This window comes from Erpetoichthys calabaricus, chromosome 2, assembly GCF_900747795.2.
Source record: "Erpetoichthys calabaricus chromosome 2, fErpCal1.3, whole genome shotgun sequence".
Taxonomy (NCBI): domain Eukaryota; kingdom Metazoa; phylum Chordata; class Cladistia; order Polypteriformes; family Polypteridae; genus Erpetoichthys; species Erpetoichthys calabaricus.
Genome location: NC_041395.2, coordinates 165,506,881 through 165,534,482, shown reverse-complemented (window position 1 = coordinate 165,534,482; position 27,602 = coordinate 165,506,881). Strand labels below are relative to the sequence as shown.

The following is a 27,602-nucleotide window of genomic DNA, read 5'->3' as shown; positions in this document are numbered from 1 at the left end:
CTCACAGACTGGTGTAAGCTGCTAGCCTTGGGACTCCCGTATTCCACCTGTATATGGATTAAGGACTTCCTGACAGACCGCACACAAAGGGTTAGGGTGGGCCCTCACATCTCCTTAGCCATCAGCATCAGCACCGGCTCGCCTCAGGGCTGTGCGCTGAGCCTCCTGCTCTTCACGCTGTACACACATGACTGTTCCATCGCCCACCACAGCAACACTATTGTCAAATTTTCAGACGACACCACTGTGGTGGGGCTCATCTCTGGGGAGGATGAGTCTGCCTACTGGAAAAAAGTGGAGTAGCTGACAGCATGGTGCACTGACAACAACCTGTTCCTGAACACAATTAAGACCAAAGACCTCGTTGTGGACTTTAAGAAAAAGAAAACGGACATCAAATCACTCTACATCGGAGGGGATTGTGTGGAGAGGGTGTCAGACTTTCGCTTCCAGGGAGTCCACATCACGGAAGACATGTCCTGGAGTGTGAACACAGCTGAGCTGGCGAAGAAGGCTCAGCAGAGACTTTATTTCCTGGCAGTACTCAGGAAAAATAACATCCCCCAAAAACTGCTGGTGTCTTTCTATCTGCTCTATTGAGAGTATCCTGTGCTACTGCCTCTGTGTGTGGTTTTTCAGCTGCACAACAGCGCAGAGTAAAACACTTCAGCAGATTGTAAAGACTGCCCAGCAGATCATCGGCTGCTCTTTACCCTCTCTGGATGAACTGCACAGCTCTCGCTGCCTCAGCAAAGCAGAAAACATCTTAAAAGACTCCTCACACCCCGCTCATGACATGTTCCAACTGTTGCCATCAGGCAAAAGATATACCTGTACAGTGCATCCAGAAAGTATTCACAGCGCATCACTTTTTCCACCTTTTGTTATGTTACAGCCTTATTCCAAAATGGATTAAATTCATTTTTTTCCTCAGAATTCTACACACAACACCCCATAATGACAATGTGAAAAAAGTTTACTTGAGGTTTTTGCAAATTTATTAAAAATAAAAAAACTGAGAAATCACATGTACATAAGTATTCACAGCCTTTGCTCAATACTTTGTCGATGCACCTTTGGCAACAATTACAGCCTCAAGTCTTGTTGAATATGATGCCACAAGCTTGGCACACCTATCCTTGGCCAGTTTCGCCCATTCCTCTTTGCAGCACCTCTCAAGCTCCATCAGGTTGGATGGGAAGCGTCGGTGCACAGGCATTTTAAGATCTCTCCAGAGATGTTCAATCGGATCCAAGTCTGGGCGCTGGCTGGGCCACTCAAGGACATTCACGGAGTTGTCCTGAAGCCACTCCTTTGATATCTTGGCTGTGTGCTTAGGGTCGTTGCCCTGCTGAAAGATGAACCGTCACCCCAGTCTGAGGTCAAGAACGCTTTTGGAGCAGATTTTCATCCAGGATGTCTCTGTACATTGCTGCAGTCATCTTTCCCTTTATCCTGACTAGTCTCCCAGTTCCTGCTGCTGAAAAACAGCCCCACAGCATGATGCTGCCACCACCATGCTTCACTGTAGGGATGGTGCCAGGTTTCCTCCAAACATGATGCCTGGCATTCACACCAAAGAGTTCAATCTTCGTCTCATCAGACCAGAGAATTTTCTTTCTCATGGTCTGAGAGTCCTTCAGGTGCCTTTTGGCAAACTCCAGGCGCGCTGCCATGTGCCTTTTACTAAGGAGTGGCTTCCGTCTAGCCAGTCTATCATACAGGCCTGATTGGTGGATTACTGCAGAGATGGTTGTCCTTCTGGAAGGTTCTCCTCTCTCCACAGTGGACCTCTGGAGCTCTGACAGAGTGACCATCAGGTTCTTGGTCACCTCCCTGACTAAGGCCCTTCTCCCCCGATCGCTCAGTTTAGATGGCCGGCCAGCTCTAGGAAGAGTCCTGGTGGTTTCGAACTTCTTCCACTTACGGATGATGGAGGCCACTGTGCTTATTGGGACCTTCAAAGCAGCAGAAATGTTTCTGTAACCTTCCCCAGATTTGTGCCTCGAGACAATCCTGTCTCGGAGGTGTACAGACAATTCCTTTGACTTCATGCTTGGTTTGTGCTCTGACATGAATTGTCAACTGTGGGACCTTATATAGACAGGTGTGTGCCTTTCCAAATCATGTCCAATCAACTGAATTTACCACAGGTGGACTCCAATTAAGCTGCAGAAACACCTCAAGGATGATCAGGGGAAACAGGATGCACCTGAGCTCAATTTCGAGCTTCACGGCAAAGGCTGTGAATACTTATGTACATGTGGTTTCTCAATTTTTTTATTTTTAATAAATTTCCAAAAACCTCAAGTAATTGTTTTTCACGTTGTCATTATGGGGTGTTGTGTGTAGAATTCTGAGGAAAAAAATGAATTTAATCCATTTTGGGATAAGGCTGTAACATAACAAAATGTGGAAAAAGTGATGCGCTGTGAATACTTTCTGGATGCACTGTAGGAGCATCAAAACAAAGACTAATAGACTGAATAACAGTTTCTACCCTGTTGCTATTAGGGCACTGAATGCCACCTAATCACCTCCAATGCAGCAGGGCAATAGATAACATCTTGTGCAATAGTTTTCATGTGCAATTAAGGTCTTATGTTGAATGTTTGTGTTCTACCTTATTTCTTCTTATCCTTTTGTAATTATATTTATTTATATTTTGACACTGCAGGGACTACACCTAATTTCTAAGTTGTATTTGTTACAATGACAATAAAGATATTCTGATTCTGAACCTACAAGGTGTCATTATCAGAAGAAAATGATTGGATATACAGGAATCAAAGGCAATATATAGCAGGGGATTGGATTAATAAGGTGGGGTCCAGAAGGTGTTGGTCATAATGTGAAATAATTGTGAATTTCCCCTTGGGATTAATAAAGTATCTATCTATCTATCTATCTATCTATCTATCAAGTCTTTTTTTATATTCTTCTTTTGTTCTTCTTTTTAAACATGCATATGCTGGGTTCAAGTCCAAGTGTCTATTAATGGAGTTTTCATTTGAGAGCAGTGATTCAGCCAGCTCCCTATCACTAAAAGTGAAACTTATATGTCTGTAAGTCAGAGACCATGGGTCTTTTCTTCTGATCGTATTGTGATGTTCCTGTATATGTGTTGCAAGTCTTTTAAAGGTTTTCCCATGTATACCACTGGGCATGCATTGCATGGAATGCTGTAAACTTTTGTGTCTCTGTGGTTGACTTTTTGCTTTTGGTATTGAAAAGGACAATCCGTAAAGTGTTTTGTTGTATAATGGTTCCAGTTTCCCTGGCATCGCTAAAGTATCTATTGTGGAATATGACCCAGACACAGACAGGCAGACACCTTTAAATTACCCCACACACATTTATTTTGGGTCTCCATTACCATACACAAAATCCAAATATGCACAAGTTACTCACAAGCCCCCAATACCCCACAGTCCAGGCCAATCAATAATGCCACTCTTTCTTCAGACCGCCTCCTTCTCTCCTTCAGCAACCTTGTCCTATCTTCCACCCGACTCAAGTCCATTTCTGAAGGGAGGCGGCCCCTTTAAATAAGCACCCGGATGTGCTCCAGGTGTGTTCCCGGCAATCTCCCACCGACACGCCCCAGTGTGGCGGAAGTGCCGGCTGTCTCCCCGGAAGCACTCCAGGTGTCCCTGTTCCTCTTCACCCCAGCACTTCCTGGTGTGGCGGAAGTGCTGTGGTCCAGGGTCCTCCAGGTATTGGGGTCCTCCTGGCATCAGGGCACCCCCTGGCGGTGGCCACGGGCCCCTACAGGGTAGAGCTTCCAAGCTCTGTACCCATGGCCCCCAATACAACCAGGGGGGATGCCCCCTCGTGTCCTGGAGGAGGCACAAGCCCTCCTCCACTCCTCCTGGGCGTCCTGGTCGGGCATGAACGCCCGCCGGGCACCACACTATCTACAGTTAGGTCCATAAATATTTGGACAGAGACAACTTTTTTCTAATTTTGGTTCTGTACATTACCACAATGAATTTTAAATGAAACAACTCAGATACAGTTGAAGTGCAGACTTTCAGCTTTAATTCAGTGAGGTGAACAAAATGATTGCATAAAAGTGTGAGGCAACTAAAGCATTTTTTTAACACAATCCCTTCATTTCAGGGGCTCAAAAGTAATTGGACAAATTAAAAACCTGGAAATAAAATGTTCATTTCTAATACTTCGTTGAAAACCCTTTGCTGGCAATGACAGCCTGAAGTCTTGAACTCATGGACATCACCAGATGCTGGGTTTCCTCCTTTTTAATGCTCTGCCAGGCCTTTACTGCAGCGGCTTTCAGTTACTGTTTGTTTGTGGGCCTTTCTGTCTGAAGTTTAGTCTTCAACAAGTGAAATGCATGCTCAATTGGGGTTAAGATCAGGTGATTGACTTGGCCATTCAAAAATTTTCCACTTCTTTGCTTTAATAAACTCCTGGGTTGCTTTGGCTGTATGTTTTGGGTCATTGTCCATCTGTATCATGAAACGCCATCCAATCAATTTGACTGCATTTAGCTGGATTTGAGCAGACAGTATGTCTCTGAACACCTCAGAATTCATTCGGCTGCTTCTGTCCTGTGTCACATCATCAATAAACACTAGTGTCCCAGTGCCACTGGCAGCCATGCACGCCCAAGCCATCACACTGCCTCCACCGTGTTTTACAGATGATGTGGTATGCTTTGGATAATGAGCTGTTCCACGCCTTCTTCATACTTTTTTCTTGCCATCATTCTGGTAGAGGTTGATCTTGGTTTCATCTGTCCAAAGAATGTTTTTCCAGAACTGTGCTGGCTTTTTTAGATGTTCTTTAGCAAAGTCCAATCTAGCCTTTCTATTCTTGAGGCTTATGAGTGGCTTGCACCTTGCAGTGCACCCTCTGTATTTAGTTTCATGCAGTCTTCTCTTTATGGTAGACTTGGATATCAATACGCCTACCCCCTGGAGAGTGTTGTTCACTTGGTTGGCTGTTGTGAAGGGGTTTCTCTTCACATGATTCTGTGATCATTCACCACTGTTGTCTTCCGTGGACGTCCAGATTTTTTTGCGTTGCTGAGTTCACCAGTGCTTGCTTTCTTTCTCAGGATGTACCAAACTGTAGATTTTGCCATTCGTAATATTGTAGCAATTTCTCGGATGTGTTTTTTCTGTTTTCACAGCTTAAGGATGGCTTCTTTCACCTGCATAGAGAGCTCCTTTGACCGCATGTTGTCTGTTCACAGCAAAATCTTCCACATGCAAGCACCACACCTCAAATCAACTCCAGGCCTTTTATCTGCTTAATTGATAATGACATAACGATGGACTTGCCCACACCTGCCCATGAAATAGCCTTTGAGTCAATTGTCCAATTACTTTTGAGCCCCTGAAATGAAGGGATTGTGTTAAAAAAATGCTTTAGTTGCCTCACATTTTTATGCAATCGTTTTGTTCACCCCACTGAATTAAAGCTGAAAGTCTGCACTTTAACTGCATCTGAGTTGTTTCATTTAAAATTCATTGTGGTAATGTACAGAACCAAAATTAGAAAAAAGTTGTCTCTGTCCAAATATTTATGGGCCTTTACTCTATCTATCTATCTATCTATCTATCTATCTATCTATCATGAATTAAAAGCCCATTTCATAGGGTTATAAGAAAATAAGTAAAGTCATATTAGTTTTAGCTTTGCAACAAGGCTGCCAGTTTTATGATTTAAGTTACACTCTTCTTATCTATCATGTGTTAAAACATTTTCCAAATGTGATCTCAATGTTTTACTACTTAAGGGCAACTTTTGCTGATTTGTATTCCATACAGTGTGCTATGTAACCTAACATGCTCTTAAGTCTATTCCAATGCTTCTCTACACTGCCAAGTCCAGTTAGACTCCCAAATCTTCTCCATAATACATACCTTTTATTATATCTAGTATTTTTACATTTATGTAAAACCTTTAAAGTTTAAATTCTTTGTAGATCTATCTGTAATTGTTTTGCTAACTCCAGAGTATCTTCAAATCCACCTTTTTAATTATGTTTATTATCGACTGCAATTCTAAAAATCTTGTTAGATGCATTTTTTTCTATACCATTTATATAAACTAAAAACACTTTTTATACTTGATTAATGAAAAAGTGCAGCAGCTCCATCAACAATTCTTGAGGTAACCTATTTTTAACACAGCATTACAGTAATTAGAAAAAGTTCCCTGTACTATAATCCTTTCTTTACTGTGCTTACTGGACACGTTAGTTGTCTTGCATGCATTCATTCCTGGAATAACCCGCATGGCTGAAAAAGGCTTGTGCTTCTTGTAGAAAAGAACTATTTACCAAATATCCGAGGTAATAATTAACATGATTCAGGGCATATCAGTAGAGTAACCAGGAGTTTTAGAAATAAAGTGTATTGTAGTCTCTGTTTATTCTACATACCCTCAGTATAGTAATGGCCAGACACACCGCACATTTGATTCTCTGTCTTTTACAGCTTTGAAAAAAACATTATTTGCTTAAGAGTATAAAACCATTACTTATATTCAATACTGAACTGGACACCGTTAACATGGGCTTCACATTGCAAGGCCTAGAGGGTCTGCAGTGGAAACAGATATGGGTAAACATTCTGAGAATATATTTAATCCTAAATTTTTCATTAGGCTCTCATAGGCTTCCAACATGGTCTTTTTATAATGGTTTTAAAATATTTAATGTCCAATAACTAAACACTTTAAAAAAAAAGAGATATGAGATGAAATACTGTCGTAATTTGGTATTCATTTTTAATTTTTTACAATTTCTCCTTCGTCTCTAAAACTAACAGAAACTTAATTTTTGGGGTGGGTTTTAGAGGTCAAAGAATCTTGTCATCACATTGTTTTTTTAATCTGATGCATTTTAAATGATATTTAAAAATAAATATGTCCTTCCATATCACCAACTTGTTTTCATTATGGGATTTAATTCAGAAGGGGTCATATGTTCATTAGAGTTTGCAGCTTTTACTAAACCAAATGTTCTACATATTTATAATAATATAATCTCCCCTAGTGGTATGGTGGTAATTCTAGGATAAAGAAAGGAAAAATAACACTGAAGAAAGGATAAACTTAGCTTCTTTTAATATCAGCTGACACTCACAATAACACAATTTTTGAAAGTGTGCAGTCATGAGGATCCTGAAGTCGGCTCTGGACATTTCGGGAGAGTGCAGGAGGTTTTCTAGGTACTGGAGGAGCGATATCTTCCATCTGTCTGTTGGTGAGCTTCAATTCTGCAGTCCAATGCCAGGGCTTTTATACTTTTCTCATGGCCTTTTGTTGCAAAATAAGAAGATGCGCTTGCCAAACATGGGATACAATTTTTTGCTGGCAAAAGTTACTTGGAAATAGCAAACATTAACAGTTGACCATGAACTGACCACAAGACCACGGTGCATACCTTCTCGGTTTTAATAGCCTGCCTGAGTTATCCCCACTTGACAATTCACATCTTTCTGTCAAGTGGATTACATGGTAGTAATGCTTTCTCCCTCTTAGATGGTTTGTGGCTTCAACTGTACCTATTTATAGTAAAATAAATAATCTGTTTGAATAAAATAATGTACTATGGAATAAACCTTACAGTGGCACACTGTGACTGTAGTAGAACCATCATCGGGTTTTTTGTTGGTGCAAGGAGCCAGAAAAACCAGCAGCAGCTGCTATTTAGCCAAATATAATACAGTAAAGAGTAGCCAGGTGCAGGGCTGAAAGATTTGTAAAGATAAACGAATCCCCATAAGACACTTAATGTTAGCTCATCATTTTGGTAAATATCAGATTTTTTTTTATGTTAGATAATGCCTTCACTTACCAGCTTGGTGGAGTCCTCTTCATAAGTGGACTAGTGGTGCTTGTGGTCAGTTGATGGGCAGTTTTTATCCTACGCAGGCATGACTGTGTACTTCCTTTATGCTGCTAAAATCTGACAAGCAGCTGACCCTGGCTGTATGGCTCTGCAGCAAACTGGCATGCATTCCTTAATCTATGTGATGAAATAGTCACTTCAGCTAATGAGTTTTCATTTACCTTAATTCTGCTCCAAAAAGAAATAGAAGAGAAGACTTTTCTCTGTTTGTAAATTTTGGATGTATTTATTAGAATCAAACATAACAATCAAATTGTTCCAAATGAAGAAATAATGTGAAGCATTACACACAGTGTCTTTTGTGCATACATGACATATAAAGTGGTTATCCTGCATGATGCTAGCCAGAAATACAAGGAGCTGTGACTTTTGTTTACATTGTGAATCCATGTGCAGGATATGATTTGTTTATTTTACTGCCAGCATTCTCCGTGACAAATTTGCTGTACTTTTCATAGTACCACAATAAGACTTCAGAATTCATCTAGCCTTGGAGTAATAGCAGATCCTTCTGTTTACCATATAGAATTTAGCACACTGGTTGGAAGTGTGGATAGAGGTGGCTTTAGCTAGGTGCTCATTTACAGTATAGCTGGCATAGATATGCAGTTTTGCACTGACAACAGGATGTTTCTTACAATTTTGTGTCTACTTTTTGAACAAAAATCAAACCTGAATAACTAAAGGCAATAATGTCCTTATATTTGGAAAAAAATGAAAACGCAGATCATTGGAGATTAAATAAGGAAAGGGCTAACAAAAAAATTATGTGCGTTGTGCATTACATTTTCATGTCTACTTGCAACACACTTGTAAGAAAATGCCCTGGACGTCTTACTATAAAACAAAGGAGAAAAGTGATGTTGACATTATTTTTTAAAGTGATCATTTCAGCAGTGCCAGGTGAGTGAAAGGCACAACCTATTTACGACACTTAATATTTTTTTTGCCAGACCTTTACTGGGTGGTTTGAATTGCATAGGCCAAAGCACCATGTACTGTAGATTATTAATAAGAATGTTAAGAATGTCAATAAGAATGTCAATAAGAATGGCAGGATAAACATAATTTGAAAAAACAACTATTAAACACAAAAGACTCATATTACTTGCAGGGTAAATGTGTCAAAAAGAATTGTAAACCAATGTATCTATAGAATTGCGAGATTAATTTGAAAATCTTGTCATTCATGAATAGATCAAGTAGGGATATTTTTAATGAAGACAAACTCAAACTATATATGCAGACATTAAGAGGCTAAAAATGTAATACAAACACAAAGAAAAACCTTTTGCTAACATTTATCCACTTATTATGGAAAGTCCAAAAATTGTACATTTGCCATATTCAAAATGACTGCCCTTAAATACCACAGTCACATCTTGAACTAAAGCCAATGCATTGGTAACACTGTATTACATAAAAAAGCAAATTGAAAAGCTTTTGACATAGCATTCTCTTATGAAATGAGGGTCATCACCAACTAACGCTGTATAGCAATACTAAACTTCCCAATTGGAATTCTGCTGGGCCTGGATTCAAATTCAATGAGGTCAGCCACCTGCAACATGCAAGGCATGAATCCATTTCAATTCTATTGTTTTGTTCTTTTCACGCTGAGCTTTGATGCCTGAATGACGTCAACTCATTTCTTACATTTCTTCTGCTCTGTTCTCTTCTTTTGCATACCTTAAAAATTGGTTGCATAGTTCAGTGCTCGTTAAATAACTATAGGGCAGGTATGAACAACATAAATTTAAGGGAATCTTAGATGTTTTCTGACACCTGTCAACAGATGGAATTTTTAAGAAATGTTATCAGGAAGTACGGGAAATGTACAAAATAATAATATTTCCTTTATCATTAACTTGAGGTCAAAAAGCCAGAGGAATTGCTGTATCTGTAAGCTCTGATTTTGATAGCACTTGAAACTCTTTTTCTCTCTACTTGCCTTAAAATATGGACTGTGTTTAGAAAAATCTGAATCAAACACTTCAGTTGACAAAATGGTGTCTATTTTTAATGGACTAATCCAACGAAAAATTATATTTTCATCTTTTGTTTGCCTCCTGTTGTTTGTAGCAATAGCCGAGAAAAATTGTTTAGCCCAGGATTTTATTGATAATGGAGATATCAAAACATATGTTAGGTATTTAGTCATATAATCCAAATGTGTATTTTGGTTCAAATATTTCCAAATAAACCACTGCTGGAAAATTTGTTTGAGCACAATAGGCACAATAGGCATGCGTTACAATGGAATTGAGTTTTTGAAATGAAGACTCAAATTGAAGACTTATTTTTTGGAGAGTTGGTCTGCGAAATTTTTCAAAACATTTTTCACAGCAAATACTCCAGATTCAACACTGAACTTGTTCGCTGAATATTTTCCAGGAAATTTATCATATGGCTGGTTAAGATCAACTTTTTGAGCACCCCATGATGCTTTGTGTGACCAACATGACATCATAGCCCTGTGACAGCCATGTTGGATGGGGCCCCACCACCCAGAAATTTCATGCATGTGCACTGTAAGTGTACTTCACACTACAATGCTGCCCAATCTGCTTTGTGTATGCTTGAATAAGTTATGGTGGTAAACAAGCTAGATTTGTATCCTGCATGCATTAAAAAAAAACTAACCATTTGAGTCGTACATTAGCTGACTATAATGAGAATATTATGAAAGTGGTTTGTTGTTCTGTATAGATTCATTGTACTTTTGTCTTCACTGCTGGATTAAGCATGTTATGCTCCTCACTATGAAATGTAGATTGGGTAGTGACAGCTGCAGCATGAAATCAGACATTCTGATTTTTAGTTTTAAGGATCAAATCACCATTATATACTGGTCCGCAGTATTTGATTTTAATTTTTATTAACACTTCTTACTCATACATTTACTGCCGTGTATCAGTGCAAATCGGGCACTGCAGCCAAGTATATAACATTATTCTCTGTGTAATCACTCACTTGCAGCTGACTTCATGAGCAATGTAGCCACATGGCATGGAGGGGATTCAAAGCAAACCTTAATGGAGCCTGCCCCAACCCACCCCCATTCCACAGTCAGAAAACACGATATCCTGAAAAACAATAATAATAAAGAAAAAAGTATTACTATTTACAAGATATTTGTATCTTCTTGATGGGAGAAAATGTGCAAAACATCTGCAAATAGGTCGGAAACAAGAAAGATGGGCCACCTGCCTGGAGCTTCAAAAATGGAACAGAACAGTCCTACAGCATCACTCTTTAACCTGGCCAATCAGTACCCCGAAGATTGGAACTCTGTGAGCACAATGATCTATATTTTATTTACTTACTGCTAGTTTGTGGCCATTTGTTGTACATTATTTGTGGTTATCATTCCATCTGTGTCTTTAATTGTTTGAGGAGCAGTGGTGCCATGCTTAGCACTGCTGCCTCACAGCTCAGGTCACAGTTTTGGCCACAATAATCAGTGCAGTATAGTTGGCAGACACTTAAAATACCATTGCACCATTATAATCCACTCAAAACTAGTTAAGTTACTCCTCCTTCTTTGACTTCAATCCATTTTGCTGAGTTCAGTGAAGTCCCCCAACATTTCCGCAATATTGCCGAGGTCGAGGCAAGGATAGCTCTGCAGGGTTTACTATCACTAGTTAGTTGTTAAGCTAAATATCCAATACTTCTAGAGTTTTCATCAGCTGTTTGTGTAACTGCAGCATTGAACTGATCATCTGTTTGTGGAAGCATCTGGAATATTCAGAAACATGAGGCCTATTTGCCAACTGATAATATTTTTACAAGCCTTTCTTTAACTTGTACACTTCTTTCAGACCATACTCTGCAATGCTGATAACATTACAAACAGTGATTGATCTATTACTGGGCAGGAATGAGGGGTGGGGGCATGGGTCTTCAGTTCATTGTTTAACAATATTTTAGCAAAATATTGTTTGGGATGTTCTGACATTAGTAATTTGAGATTTTGTTCATGTTTAGATAATACATGCTACGATTTAATGTTGGTCTTCACTGCTAGTCATTGTATCAGGAATTTTGTTATCTCTGATTTCCATAAAAACATAATATTAACCTTTTTCCTCGAGCATCAGTACAAACATCACAGGGTAAGTAACATATTTAAAAAATATAATTCTTTCGGTCAAGCATTCTTTTAAGCCAACTTTCAATAAGCAAGCAAAAGCTGGATATTTAAACGTGTAACTTAATATAAAGCTACTAATTTGAACTGTCACGTTTAAGTAGTATATGAGAGCATTTACAGTATGTCACATTTACTGTTTTATCACATCTTTGTTTATGTTTGAGTGCTGGTGGCATCACAAATCATGCATTGCAATGCTAAGAGTGTCATGACATGGTGGCAGGTGTGAAGTCATGGGCGCCATCTTAAATACAGCAAAACACCTAGCAACACAGGTCACTCATCAGAGGTTTGCTTTTGCCACACAATATAAGAGACCCTGACCACCGAAAATATTTATTTTTTGAAATGAGAACTAAGTACTCTGAGGACTGCTGTTGGCAATTTGTCTGAGAAATTAAAGCATGGAAAGAGATTTAGCTAAATCTATGTTTAGGGCCACGCATAGGTAAAAACATGGAGTCAAACTGAGTTCAGGTCAAGAAATCAAGCAGAGCTCCTAACATTAAATGTTCTTGGAAGCTCCTTTTAGCTTTCTCCTAACCCTAAGAAGAAAGAGAAAAAGAGATATTAAATTATGAGTCCCAAAGCACGTAGGTCCCAAAACCACTTCTAAAAATGCCCACTTGAGGGGAGTTTAGGTTCCTATTAAACCCCAGGTAGATATAAGGGCAAATCCAGAATCTTTATACAATAAAATGTTTATTCTCACAAAATGCACTGTTAAACTGCAAAGCTCTAAACAGCACAAACACATAAAGAAGTAACCTGCAAGGCAATTCAAAGGAAACAAAGTCCTAACACAGAATCCAAAGAAATGTCAAAATATAGAGCAGCCTACACTTTTACATCTAATGATTAAGTTGCCTACCTGTTTATCCAGTTCTGGGTCATGGAAGTTGATTCCTATCCCAGCATCACTAGGTGTAAGACAGGAAATTACCCTAGATGAGACACACTAGATATCACCCACTCAACAGTTTAGATCTGAGGAATGACCTGAGAAATGCATCTTTGGCATATGGGAGGAAGCCTGGAAGTAAACAAGCTCAAACACAGCATTACACATTTTTGCCAACATCCCACTAAAGGACTTGCATACAAAATTTAGGTTATGAATGTCTGCAGGAACAGAACTCATTCTTAACCTGAGGGTTGCCTGCATACGTTACTTTAATGCTAGATTTTTTTTATCATACATAATCGTTTACTTCTTGATACCCGCATGCGAATTAACATGCATTACTGTAGCTTTTCATTGTGTTATTGCTTCAGTTTCTAATTTTGAAAGAAAGACGGTGTAAGAAAGAATGTAAAAACTCTGATTGGCCCAGGGTTCAATTCCAGACCTCTGGAACAGTTAGGCAGCAGCACCAACCCATGGCACGACCATACTGTCCACTATGAATTTCATACGTTTATTATTATATATTATGTATTATATAATATTTTTTTTCTTTTTAAGATCCTGGCACTATTGGGAATCTAACAGTGACATATATTAATACAAACTCTGTTGGTCTCATCTGGACTACACAAAGCAGTAATGCAGTCGGCTACAAAGTCAAAGGCCTTGGACCTACAAACACCACTATGATAGTTAATTCTGAATCGGCTCTTGTCACTGGATTGATACCTGGAAGCAAATATACAATGGAAGTTATTTTGCTGACTGGAGACAATATGACTGAAGGACCAGCTGTGACAACCATAGTATTTACAAGTAAGTTAATTAAAATTTAAATATTAATGAAAATATAAGAATACATTCAGAAGAAATCAGTAATCATTTAAAGCAATATTTTTTTTTGTTTTGCACTCTAGCTTTGCCCATATATGTATTAGCAAGTAAACCCTTTTTAACTTCTACATAGTATATAACTTTGCTGTAATTGTTATTATACTGCAGCTTTAGCACAGTATTAAAATAATATTTTAGAAGTTACACAGGCACCAAGATTTGATGTTTATCTCAACTAAACATTACGTGACATCTAGTCATTAGGTATTTCAGACTTGCCAAATGCAGTTGTTAATTTCGCTGCAGGACCATATTGGTTTATCACGGAGTATGTCACATTTACAGACAGTCCAGCACAATTGTGCTCATCCCTTTTTGTGACAGTCAGTAGCATGCTGCCTCATTAAACTAGAGCTGTACAAAGAGTTAACAGCTGCAGCGAGTTCAGCCACAATCTCTGCTTTTTTTCCATTCTGTTGTGGTACATTAAACACGAGACCTCAGTCAGATGACCAACCCTTTTGTTTGTGAGGACCAAAATATCCATGTTCTATATTCCTTATTGGAACATTTTACACATGTACTTTTGGATGCGCATTCATTGATTGTCAGCTATCATGCAAACAGAACCCCACCTCTACAACTAAAGGCAAAATCTGATCTGTCTAATTTTTTTGGATCGAGCTGCATACTAGTTAGAGTGAGGTGCTGGGGATGTTCCCTACCCAACTGAATTTTACTGAAATTCACTGCAAAAGTCATCAGATGTGACAGGGACATTAGAAATCATTGTTCTAGTCAAAATGAGGAAAGAAAAAACAATATTCACAATTTGATTTTATGCATATTACAAACTTTTTAAACAAGGTTTTATTTAAAACACTTGATTGGTTATGAAAGTAAGAAACAAAGCAGAGTTTATATTGATTTAGATTTACTTCACTGTGCAACACTGCCACCCTGTGGTCATTGACCATATAACACCTCTAATAACAGGCTTCCAGAAACCTGTATTTTGTTCAAGTTTAAGTAATAGTAGTGTGAACCTACCAAGAGTATCTTGCTGAAACAATCTCTTCAGTAACACCAAGTTATGCCCAATGTCAAAAATACGGCCAGATGGACAGTTTAAAATGTAATACAGGAAAGTATTTGAAATTAGATGTGCCAGTTAAGAACTCAATCAATAGAAAGAACAAAATTATAAACAACCTGACAACACATATCGAAACAACAAATGATAAAAACTATTGGAATTGATGTAAACTTGTATGTTTTCGTTCAGTTTCATGCTAACTTCCTTGCATAATCCCGAAGTAATTTAATCTGCATTTTTATTGTTACAGTGCGGTCATGCAGTGTTGTGTTATGCAGGATGAAACTCTGTTTGCTATACTGTGTTGGTTACACACTCTCAGGCATATTTGCTGTGAATCAAAAGTAATGGAGGCTTTCCCTGTAGCATTGTGTAGTGAATTGGTCACAACTGAAAATCCAGTGGCCCCTGCTAAATCTGTCCTCATGGCGACTTTATTTTGCAGTTGAGCTATTTACATATTGCAAGTTTTATGGCCACTGGTAGATGGTGGGCAGATATCAAAAAAGATGCTGTTTGCAGAGTGTTTTTGTTTTAATAACAATTAAAATTTGGACACCTATCTGGATTTTCTCAGAATAGATTTTCAAAAAACATAATGTCTTGAACTGATGTAAAGAGGCCACCTCAGTGTTGAAATCACACATCTTAGCATTCTTGTATACCATATAGATATAGATGTCAACTTCCCATTTATTTTTGGATGGTGATTTTGAATGCTTCCAGTTAACCAAAATCAGTCAGTCAAAACAATGTGGTATAGGAGATTACTATGAGTATACCACTAAACAGTCTAATTTAATGTGTTGCTCACCAAATTGCTCTCCAGGCATCTGACAAGTGCTTCTGTCTGCTATGATGTCTTTCTGTCATTTTGACTATTGCATCACTATATAACAACATCAAATACAGTTTAGAAAAAAATTGGGGTCTAATATGTTTTTAAACACCACAGCTATTCTGGCATTGGCGTGTTTGCATTTCCAATTTGACAGCAATGTTAATTTACTTTACTTATTTATTTAGGCGTTGTGATGCCCAGGGGCGCTGCAGTTGCCCAAACTCCTGACATTAACGTTCAGACACAAGTGTGCCCAATGAATTAAAGGTTTTATTGTGTGACATGCTTATAAAGAAGTGTTTCCCACACCCCACCCTAATTCACGGGTAGACAATGTCAGTTCTGGAGGGCCACAGTGGCTGCAGGTTTTCCTTCCAACCCACCTGCTAAACTAGAAAACAATGACTGCCAATCTCAGACCTTATTTAATTTTATGACTTGTTAGTCTGCAATGTTAGATTCTTATATCGTACATAATTTCCTTTCCAAGGGTATCATCCAAATGATTTGAAACCTAAAAGGGATAATTTTCAGTTTGTCACATTTTTCTCTTTAAGTGTTTTATTTAAGCAAATAGTGCATGTTGAATCCACATAGGTGTAAATGGAAAATATTTGTATGGAGAACTGCTGGCTCTTTCGTTATTTGCATCTTATTGTTATTAAGGAGCCATTAAAACACAGAATGCAGGTGTTTACAACTGAAATAAGCAATTAAGGGTGGAGAAAGGTTTTGTGTAAATTAGATTGGGTTACTATGGTTTATGTATTTCCACTTATCATAACTAATTAATATATGAAATCACACAACAAACCCCTTTAGTACCATTCAAAGGCAAGATTCAGCTCATGGACTATTTGTTGAGTATAAAAAAGTAATGAGACTAGAGATCATTATTCCATTAGTGTACTATATTGTGCTGAAATGCTTATAATCCTTCAATTTTTTTTTCTCTTATACTACTTTTAGTAGTATGCTTTGCAATGTCAGTATATTATGTATGTGAGGATGTGGATAGTTATGGTGAAAAAAAATGATTACCAAGTCTATACATTTGAATAATTTCTGCTTCAACAGAAATTAGAAAAGTAACCTGAACCCTTATTTTAAATAAGTAAGAACACCTCAACCATATTCTGGATACTAGGGATGTTACTGTAGTGTATGTGACACATGGTACCATGTGCATATTCATTCAAAGTAATATGCTTGTAAGTTGCAAGCAAATGTTTTTTTATTTGTGTCTATACTAAATTAAGATTCAGGTATTTCCATTTATGCTGTATTAGTGTTAAAATGTCAACTGTATCTAGTAATGGGAAAACATCTGATTAATAGTTTATAATATTTTTGAATCTGGCTATGCCATAGGTCATAATACTATAAATAGTAGGTGATTGTCATATATTCATAAAATATTCCCCAGATCCTTATCCGATGATTATTAAGAATATGGATTTATTGTATTAGAGCAATATCAGCAGCATGGATTATGAGGATTTTTGATAAGCACTCTCTGCTTGTGCCGTCAGTGTTGAGGTGTCATTTAAAAAGGAGATATCCAATAGCCTTTGTCAGGGAGCACTAAGAAATAGTGGTTGATTTAGGTTGCTGTTTGTATTTGAAACTGCCTGGAGGGCAAAAGAACTGGAAATTTGGTAGATGGTTGTTCTATTCTTTTAGGGTTACCCAGCGTACAAACAGAATTCGGGACTAACCATGGCAGGTGCAGAAATTCCATGTACAAATGAGTTCTGCACCAGTCCCCAGTCTGTGGCTGAAGAGAAGAAAGGCAGACCATAAAGCACATAGTGTATGGTTTTTTTAAAAGAGCTTTCCAAGATAGTATAGATGATTTCATTCAGACTACATCAAGAGCAATAGACTGGATATTAGTAACGGATTTTCACATCCACCCTAATTTTATTTAATATGACAACAAAAATAATCATAATAATTTGTAGCAAATTCAAGAGCTCTCAAGTCGAGAATGTAACATAACAAGACAGGTATGCAAACTTTTGATGTCACTAACATTATTGGGAAATGCTACTTTTGAAAGTAACTTAGTTACATTAGTTACTATTTACAAAGAAGTAACTAAATATTGTATATAGTTACTTATTATAAAATGTAATGCACTACAAGCAGTGTGTTACATTTGTGTTACTTTCTCTTCATTTGTAAGAAAACTGCACATTTCACTGGCCAGCACTTGTTACTAAATATAGAGCCTGAAGAAAGGTGTATGACATATTGTCTTTATTCCATTTTTTGTCTCGGTTTTCCAGTAGTAAATGGTTAGCATATCCTGCTCAACACCTAAACCGTACTCCAATCTAATGTACATATGTCATCGCAAAATTCTGAGAAGACAAATAATCCACTTGATTAAGAAATTGTATAAAGTTTGAAATCCATTATGAGTAGGTTCAAGAGCAAAGAAGCTGAAAAAAACAAATTACCGGCACTTATCTGTTTTCACTTCAAGGGCTGATTAAATCCTAAGCCCAGATATGAACCTTCTTGTGTTTTATATATATGCTAAGAAGTAAATAACATCCATCCCTTTTTCATTCCTAAACCAAGCATCCAAAAATTTGTGACATGAACACTGGCAACTGCGTCACCCGATCACGCTTTTAGAGAAAATAGCCGGATGTAAACAAAACTTTATTTATAGGTATCTCTTACTGAATTTTGTGTGGAGCACACACTTTTCAATTTGTCAGAGGAATAGAGCCCTGTCAAAGCCTGTACTGTCCATCACGTCTGGCCTTACACCCAGTTCTGCTGTGACCCGAAACCCCTCAGCACAATTCAGGAGAAAATGTATACAGGTAGTCCCCGAGTTACGTACATCCAACATACGAACAACTCAGACTTATGAACGGGGCCACAGCTGTTCCTTCATCTGTCTGGGGGACGCAACACAGGCTCCTCAGTAACTGCTGCTCCGTCATCCATCACGGAGGCTGGAGGGGGGTGGTTTGACTGCTCGCACAGTGTAGTGAACCTCGGGCAGCTCCGGTTGATGAATGGGGCGGTGGGGGCCGCACCCCATTCATTCTCAGTGGACGGCTGGGTTCTCGGCAAGCGGTAGCGCGGGGTCCATAGTCCACAATCTACGTAGTCTTGTACGTAACCCGGGCACTGCCTATACTTACAACTTATGTTCAGATCTTTTCACTTGAAAAAGCCAGTATACTGTAGTTATACTTCTTATTGACAACAAGAGACCCAATCTATCTGAATTTATTTAGAATTTCATTTACTCTCTGGTCTATTTGTGACTTATCTATTTTTTGTTTTATTTTTGTTACTGTAATTTTTTTCTTTTACTGTTTGTAAAAAACTGAGCTACTCTGCAATCTTTCTGTAGAAATAATTGTTGCTGTTGTTGGTTTAAGGCAAAGCCCATCACAAAGTTTTTCTTATTTGTGCTATAAATCCTGATCTTAATCATTATATTGCATGCTATAATTTCAATAAGCTTTATGAATGAATTATTAATTGTCATTTTAACTGTATATTCCACAGAGCCTGAAGCTGTTGGTGAACTGAGTGTTGATAATATTACCACATCTTCAATTGGTCTCAGCTGGTATCCACCAACAGGCAATGCAATTGGCTACATAATTGAAACAGTGCAAACATATGCCACATTAATATGTAATCCTTTAGATATCTCCAGCACAACCAATCTACCAACAACTTTAGAAACCACAACTACTCCAACTGTTCCATCAATTAGCACTTTTTCAACCAGTGCCACTTCTACACCTGTTCTCACCACAGTCCTCAGTTCCCCAACTGTATCTACAAGTATTTCCTCAGCTAACACAGCATTTACAACTACTACTATTTCTCCAACAACAGAAACAACTGTTACCTCCCCTCCTGTTACCACTATTTCCCAATCAACTACCACTATTTCTCCAACAACGGAAACAACAATTACCCCATCCACACTTACTTCTAACACTTCTCTTTCAACTACTAGCACTCCTACAACACTTTTTACCACAACTGTTACCTCCCCTCCTGTTACCACTATTTCCCAATCAACTACTACTATTTCTCCAACATCTGAAACAACAATTACTCCATCCACACTTACTTCTAACACTTCTCTTTCAACTACTAGTACATCTACAACACTTTTTACCACAACTGTTACCTCCCCTCCTGTTACCACTATTTCCCAAACAACTAGTACTATTTCTCCAACAACTGAAACAACAAGTAGTACATCCGCACTTACTTCTAACACTTCTCCTTCAACTACTTCCACTCCTACAACACTTTTTACCACAACTGTTACCTCCCCTCCTGTTACCACTATTTCCCAATCAACTACTACTATTTCTCCAACATCTGAAACAACAATTACTCCATCCACACTTACTTCTAACACTTCTCTTTCAACTACTAGTACATCTACAACACTTTTTACCACAACTGTTACCTCCCCTCCTGTTACCACTATTTCCCAAACAACTAGTACTATTTCTCCAACAACTGAAACAACAAGTAGTACATCCGCACTTAGTTCTAACACTTCTCCTTCAACTACTTCCACTCCTACAACACTTTTTACCACAACTGTTACATCCCCTCCTGTTACCACTATTTCCCAATCAACTACTACTATTTCTCCAACATCTGAAACAACAATTACTCCATCCACACTTACTTCTAACACTTCTCTTTCAACTACTAGTACATCTACAACACTTTTTACCACAACTGTTACCTCCCCTCCTGTTACCACTATTTCCCAATCAACTACTACTATTTCTCCAACATCTGAAACAACAAGTAGTACATCCGCACTTACTTCTAACACTTCTCCTTCAACTACTACCACTCCTACAACACTTTTTACCACAACTGTTACCTCCCCTCCTGTTACCACTATTTCCCAATCAACTACTACTATTTCTCCAACATCTGAAACAACAATTACTCCATCCACACTTACTTCTAACACTTCTCTTTCAACTGCTAGTACATCTACAACACTTTTTACCACAACTGTTACCTCCCCTCCTGTTACCACTATTTCCCAAACAACTAGTACTATTTCTCCAACAACTGAAACAACAAGTAGTACATCCGCACTTACTTCTAACACTTCTCCTTCAACTACTTCCACTCCTACAACACTTTTTACCACAACTGTTACATCCCCTCCTGTTACTACTATTTCCCAATCAACTACTACTATTTCTCCAACATCTGAAACAACAATTACTCCATCCACACTTACTTCTAACACTTCTCTTTCAACTACTAGTACATCTACAACACTTTTTACCACAACTGTTACCTCCCCTCCTGTTACCACTATTTCCCAAACAACTAGTACTATTTCTCCAACAACTGAAACAACAAGTAGTACATCCGCACTTACTTCTAACACTTCTCTTTCAACTACTTCCACTCCTACAACACTTTTTACCACAACTGTTACCTCCTCTCCTGTTACCACTATTTCCCAATCAACTACTACTATTTCTCCAACATCTGAAACAACAATTACTCCATCCACACTTACTTCTAACACTTCTCTTTCAACTACTAGTATATCTACAACACTTTTTACCACAACTGTTACCTCCCCTCCTGTTACCACTATTTCCCAATCAACTACTACTATTTCTCCAACATCTGAAACAACAAGTAGCACATCCGCACTTACTTCTAACACTTCTCCTTCAACTACTACCACTCCTACAACACTTTTTACCACAACTGTTCCCTCCACTCCTGCCACCAGTATTTCTCCTTCAACTAGTACACTGTTTTTTGAAACTTCAAGCACACTTTCAACAAGTACATTAACCTCTGGTTGTCTAACTACCATTGGTACAAAAATCACTACAATTGTTTATGTAAGTACGTCAACAACTACAGTATCCCAAGGAGATACCACAAGTACTTCATTAAAAGGTATTTGAAATGATTTTTTTTTTAAAACTGTATTTACATGCTGTCCCTGTGTCTGTGTTGCTAACAGTAGTTTGTCTTTCTGCTCATATTATTAACACTTTAGTAACAGTTTAAAAATCAACTTTTTCTGAGCGTGTTTTTTGAAAAACTGACATATTAAGTAGTCTTTTATGTTTTTCCTACAGTATTTTCTTTACAAATATTGCTGTTTATATTTTGAATGTCTATAAAGTTTCTAATGAATCTTTATTTAATAAAGTCTGCTAATTAAAGTTACAGTACAGTATTGGTGGCATGATAAACTGTGGCAAACTCCGGTAAAGCACTAACCATGAACTATTTTTTGCTGTTGTGATTAATTTCAAAAGCTATAACCAATATAAGGCATTAGAAACCTCTAATGACAAGAATCTACATGAAGAACATATCTTAATTTCAGGAAGCATGCACAAAGATGTGGAACTTGAATTACAGCTTGGCAGACTTGGTAGAATGGGTCACAATTCACTTTACTATAATAGTTAGTCCAGAAGCAGTAACACTTTTTTAACTTTTTTTATCACCAAGGTGAAATTATAACTTTACAGAATTTAAATAATTGATTACAAATACTTTCAACTATTCAATGAACAGCTTGTTTAATGTATTAATGTATGCTGAAAAAAACAAGCAGATGTTCTGAGAGCAAGTTATTGTGGTGATTAGACTATGAATATTGCATGTTTGCATGTAACTTAATAATCATATAAAAGTCATAAGATCAAAAGATAAGTATAGTCGCATATACTTATATACTTCACAGTTTGTATAGAATACCCACACTGAAGGAAGAAACCTTCATTTAAAATAGTAAATTTCTTTAGTAAAATGCCATCCCATGTTACTTTACGATTAAAAACACATAATTGTTTAAATTTAATTTTGGCCTTTACTCTGCACTGGTTCACTGACAGATTAACAGACATGCTGAAGGTCTCACATAAATGTGAAATGAGGCAACAAACTTTGGGTTTAAATACAACACCACATTTTGTACTCAGGGCAAATGTGAATGGCCTGGAGCCTAACGAAGTAGTTCTGGGCAGAGTACCACACTGATGCATACAGATACACTCAGCAATATTCACAACAGGGGCCTCATGTATAACGCCATGCATAGAATTCATACTAAAACATGACGTACGGACAAAAGCAGAAACGTGCGTACGCACAAAAAAATCCAGATGCACAAAACCGTGCATAAGCCAACTACAATGCACTTCCGCTCCATAAATCCTGGTCATTGGAAATGTAATACACGTGCACGTGTCTGCTGCCCCACCTCGACTCCTCCTAGAATTTTGCATATTTTAATTAGCAAATCAATTTAAAGACAATGGCAAAAACATGTAAAAAAAGAAGAATTTCAGCAAATGCAAAGTGGAGGCACAGAGATACGTACTATTTAATAGCTTACGCAGTGGTATAAGAAACAAAAGTATGGCAGAGACACTTGAAAGTCTGATAGTTGCACAGTGCTCGAAGTAAAAAAGAAATGGTCAAATATCACAGTCATCATGAAAAGATGAATCGCATCTGTTTATTCTGTTTCAGACAATATTACAAAAGCTGACCCCCATACCAATAACATGATGATGTTGCTGTGCCAAGCACATTTTCGGGTGTTCACTGCACACACACCCCTGCCTTGGAAACCACTAGAAGGCCATCTGAATTGGTTAAAAATGCATGCTGCATCTGATTACCTGTTTTTACAATCTGTTAATTACATTCAAGTGAAGTTGTACCGCTATCAGTCAGGGTGAGTCAGGGTCAGGTTCATTATAGCACATCAGTTCAGGTATATGCCTGCACAATGCGACACACTTTCTGTGGACTATAGAGCAACAAATTAATAGAGTAGAAATACATTCTATTTACTAAAGCAAATTCATTCTCTGAAGGTGCCTTTATACTATAGCATAAACACCAAGTGACACAACAAATCGACTTTCTTCCCTTTACATGGATATTTGAGGTGATTTGCTGTCTTTAAAAGAACTGCTTTCCTTTTGACGCACTTACAACTATACAGAGTTGCCAGTTTTATAGGTTCTCCAGCTGTCTATGATGTAATGTCAACTTATTCTTTTGGTGATTCATCCCTGGCTGATGTATCTTGTCCAGCGGTGCTACAATAGCAATGTGCATGCAGTTGACCACTCTGATTACATTTGAAAAATTGGACATTGCTGCGAATTGTGCTTTCATGTTTCGCAGTTCAATCACAGTGTAAAGAAATCTATCTTATACAGCTGGCATTGCGCGACTCAGTGGTGTTTGTGAAATACCCGATCAGTCGGCAAGTTCACGTTGAAAAGCTCTTGTGGCTGAAAACCTGAGAGTGGACTGAATTTGCAAAGGTGCAGGTGGAGCACAATTTTTCAGAGTCTGCCTTGGTAAAGCTGGCACCATTTTAGCACTCAGCTCCAAGAGGATAGCTCTTGGAAATCAAAATCGACTTAAAAGCCAGTCATCATCATCTAAAAATACACACTATCTTCTAATTCTTCCATTTGTCATGTCTTCTAGTAACGCTAAAGCAGCTATGATAGTTTGAATAGTTTGGCCATTCCATGCACCATTTTATTGTTACAGAATGATTTCAATCAAGTGAATTAAATTTATAAACGATATGCAATTAATTTTGGTGTATTTGATAAATCTGACATCATTAATGTGAATGTGAAAAAGACAAGTAAATGACACAGAAACAGTAGCACTGCTTTGATGGTGGGTGCCACCAGTTTGCAAAACTGAGCACAAGCATTTGTATGTAAAGTAAGGGGCTACCGTGAAAATGTGCGTGTCTTTACGCCTAGTTTAGTTTTTATACATCTCAAAGTGGGTGATGACATCATTTACTGTATATATGAGGCCCTAGATGACTGCAAAGTACTTTTTTAAGACATTGCAGAGCCTCTTTCTCATTTGTCACCTTGCTAAGTTGTTTGAAGTTGGTGATATGATTATACTTTGAGTATAAAAATGTCTTCATATTTAATTATCACATTTTTGAAAGTACCAAACGTGATACTCCATGAAGACTTTATATAACACTGAAGTAACACTCATTGTAAGCAGCATTATTTAATTGCTAATTATTTATTCTCCTAATAAACAGTGATAATGTTTCAGCAATGTTTTTAAAAACAGTGACATTGAAGCATATAAGAAACACAGCCATAAACTCAGAAAAGCAATCAAATGGGCTAAATGTCAGTACTGAGTAAACTACAGATGGAATTTAGCAGCTGTAACAATCCATTCAAAATTTGACAAGGATTAGGGTTGTTTATGGGTTACAAAGGAAACCTAATCTAATTTCATTTTATTTCATTTTTCCCTTCCTGACCAACTTATTGTGTTTTCTATGCCCTGTTTGATCATGACAATAGCAGCCCCTCATTTAACCTGCATGAAGCACTACATGATTGAGCCTTCTTTGTTCACATACACGACATGAGGAAAACGTTTAAATAAGTTAATGTCCACAAAGTACCCAGTCTGGATGAAATATCAGGGCATGTTTTAAAATCTTATAGCCACCATTTAGTTGATTTCTTCAGTTACATCTATAGTATAATACTTCATTGAGAGAATACATGGACCTCTTGCTTCAAAAGGACAGCAATTTTCCCTCTGGCTAAGAAAACAAACTGGACTGTCTGACCAGTCCCACTCATTCTAGTCATGATGAAGTGCTTTGACAGACAGGTGCCACAACCAGCTCGTTTTATACAAACGAGTACTTCCCACAGTTTTGGCCTAGGAGCACTTCTGGATAAGGCTGGCGCCCAACAAAGTAGGGCTCGCCAGTTTTCTCAGCATTACCCGACGGCGCCCATGGAACCCAACAAGGCTGAGCCAAAGAACTCCAGTTCCTATGATACCCCCAATGGGGCTGCAATCTAGCGATCTGGGGAAGACAATGCCTGGTGCATATATATCATGCTAAGCATACTTTCTTTCTTATTGATTGTTATATTTCTGTCTACTGTTCTGAGAGGACATGCAAGTACTAATTTCATTGGTTAAATACACATGACAGTAAACTTGAATTGACTTGACTTTATAAGCAGCTGATTGAGATATAATTTAGTCTTTCTCTTCATCTAAGCAGGGAATTAATTTTGGGTGCTTAGATATTGCACTTTAAAAACCAAGACTGTTCTGTTCTTTGAATGAAAAAAATGTAAATGTTAAGTTAGAGCACCTTCAGATTGTGCTTCACTATGTAACAATACTATGTAAAACAAGGTTGATTGGATTATCAGTTTTGTTTTTTTTTATCAGTTCCCCTGCCAATACTAGTACGCTGTTTTGGCCAGTATTTTTCAACGTCTTGATCTCAACCTACTTTTGGGTTGCAGGCTGCCACTGATGGGTCATGATTTGCACTCAGTTTGACCCCTTGGTGGTTTGCAAAGATCCTCATATGGGAAAAGTTAGGTCATAACAGGAAAAAGGTTAAGAAACACTGGTTTAGAACATACACTGTTAGGAAAAGGACAAGCCAAAAAAGGAGGAAGGACAATACTAGAAGCTTATGAATTGAAGGTCATAGATGAGCTGAAACATACTCCTGTGACATTTATTTCAAGGCAGGGCTAATTGCAGAGGGCAGATAGTGCTCAATTAAGAATACACCCACATTAGCCTCACTCAGAATCATCAATTAACCTAACACATGCATCTTTAGAATGTGGGTAAAGCATTGAGAAAAACTGACAGAGACCAGACCAATATAGGGAAAACATGTAAGCTAAATATACAGTAAATAAGATCTGGAGCTGAATTGAGGATGCGGGTTTGACTAACTGCTGTGCAAATCATTCCACCCAAACTGGTTACCTGTAACAGTGTTTTACTAACATTGTGGAATAAGTCATCAGAAGATGAAACACAGTTAAAATATGGGCCAAAGTTCACAACCAGAAGAGTGAAATGTCTCTAATAAAGAAGCCAAAACAGTAAACTTAAATCAAAGCTGAGAAAACAAGAATCTTGATCCAGAAATTCTTTGAGAAAAACCACACACTGAAGGTATTTGGATATCTACTTTCTAATGTGACCAGAAAGTGCATGGTGCAGATCTTTATAATATCACAATGGAGACATCACACACTGTATACATCTATTGATTTTCCATAGCAACAATATTCAACTGCATCACAAAATGGTGGCATTTGTAGAAAACAAAAGGGCATCAGGAATTGAACAAAATATTTTTACCTATGGTAAAAGAAAATCAAAAAAAAAAATAATGTCAGAAATGAAATCAATTATCTCTTAAATCCTTGTTCATATCAACACATTATGAAAACATGTTAAACAAATTAAGAAAAAGAAATTAAAAATGTTATGTATTCATAACATCTTTGACTTCTCACTTGCTCAGTACTCCTCTCCAGTGGCATTTCTTGCATAAAAATATTAGTGGGGCCACACGGACACAGAAGAGAGACGCAGAACAGAACAGGCAGAGCCATGTTAAAGAGCTACGAAGAGTGTGTGTGTATGTGCATGTGAATGTAAGTAAGTGTGACAGAGAGAAAGAGAGATGATTAAGCACTTAATCAGCATAATTTATGTCAATCGGAAAGGATCCTGGCTTGGATTGACTGAAGAAGTTGGGGAAAGTGAGTCCGGTTGGTGTTGCCTCTGACCCAAATACAGTGGTGTGAAAAACTATTTGCCCCCTTCCTGATTTCTTATTCTTTTGCATGTTTGTCACACAAAATGTTTCTGATCATCAAACACATTTAACCATTAGTCAAATATAACACAAGTAAACACAAAATGCAGTTTTTAAATGATGGTTTTTATTATTTAGGGAGAAAAAAAATCCAAACCTAAATGGCCCTGTGTGAAAAAGTAATTGCC

General features: G+C 37.8%; 1 protein-coding gene across 1 annotated transcript in view; it reads left to right on the top strand.

Moving 5' to 3' along the window:
• The window catches only part of LOC127526635 (mucin-2-like), a 57,794-nt gene that overhangs the window by 11,948 nt on the left and 18,244 nt on the right, over positions 1-27,602 (top strand). Inside the window, exons 2-3 of the mRNA XM_051922561.1 lie at positions 13,510-13,767; positions 19,263-21,677. Of these exons, the coding sequence (XP_051778521.1) occupies positions 13,510-13,767; positions 19,263-21,677 (2,673 nt within the window). The remainder of the gene's footprint in view (positions 1-13,509; positions 13,768-19,262; positions 21,678-27,602) is intronic.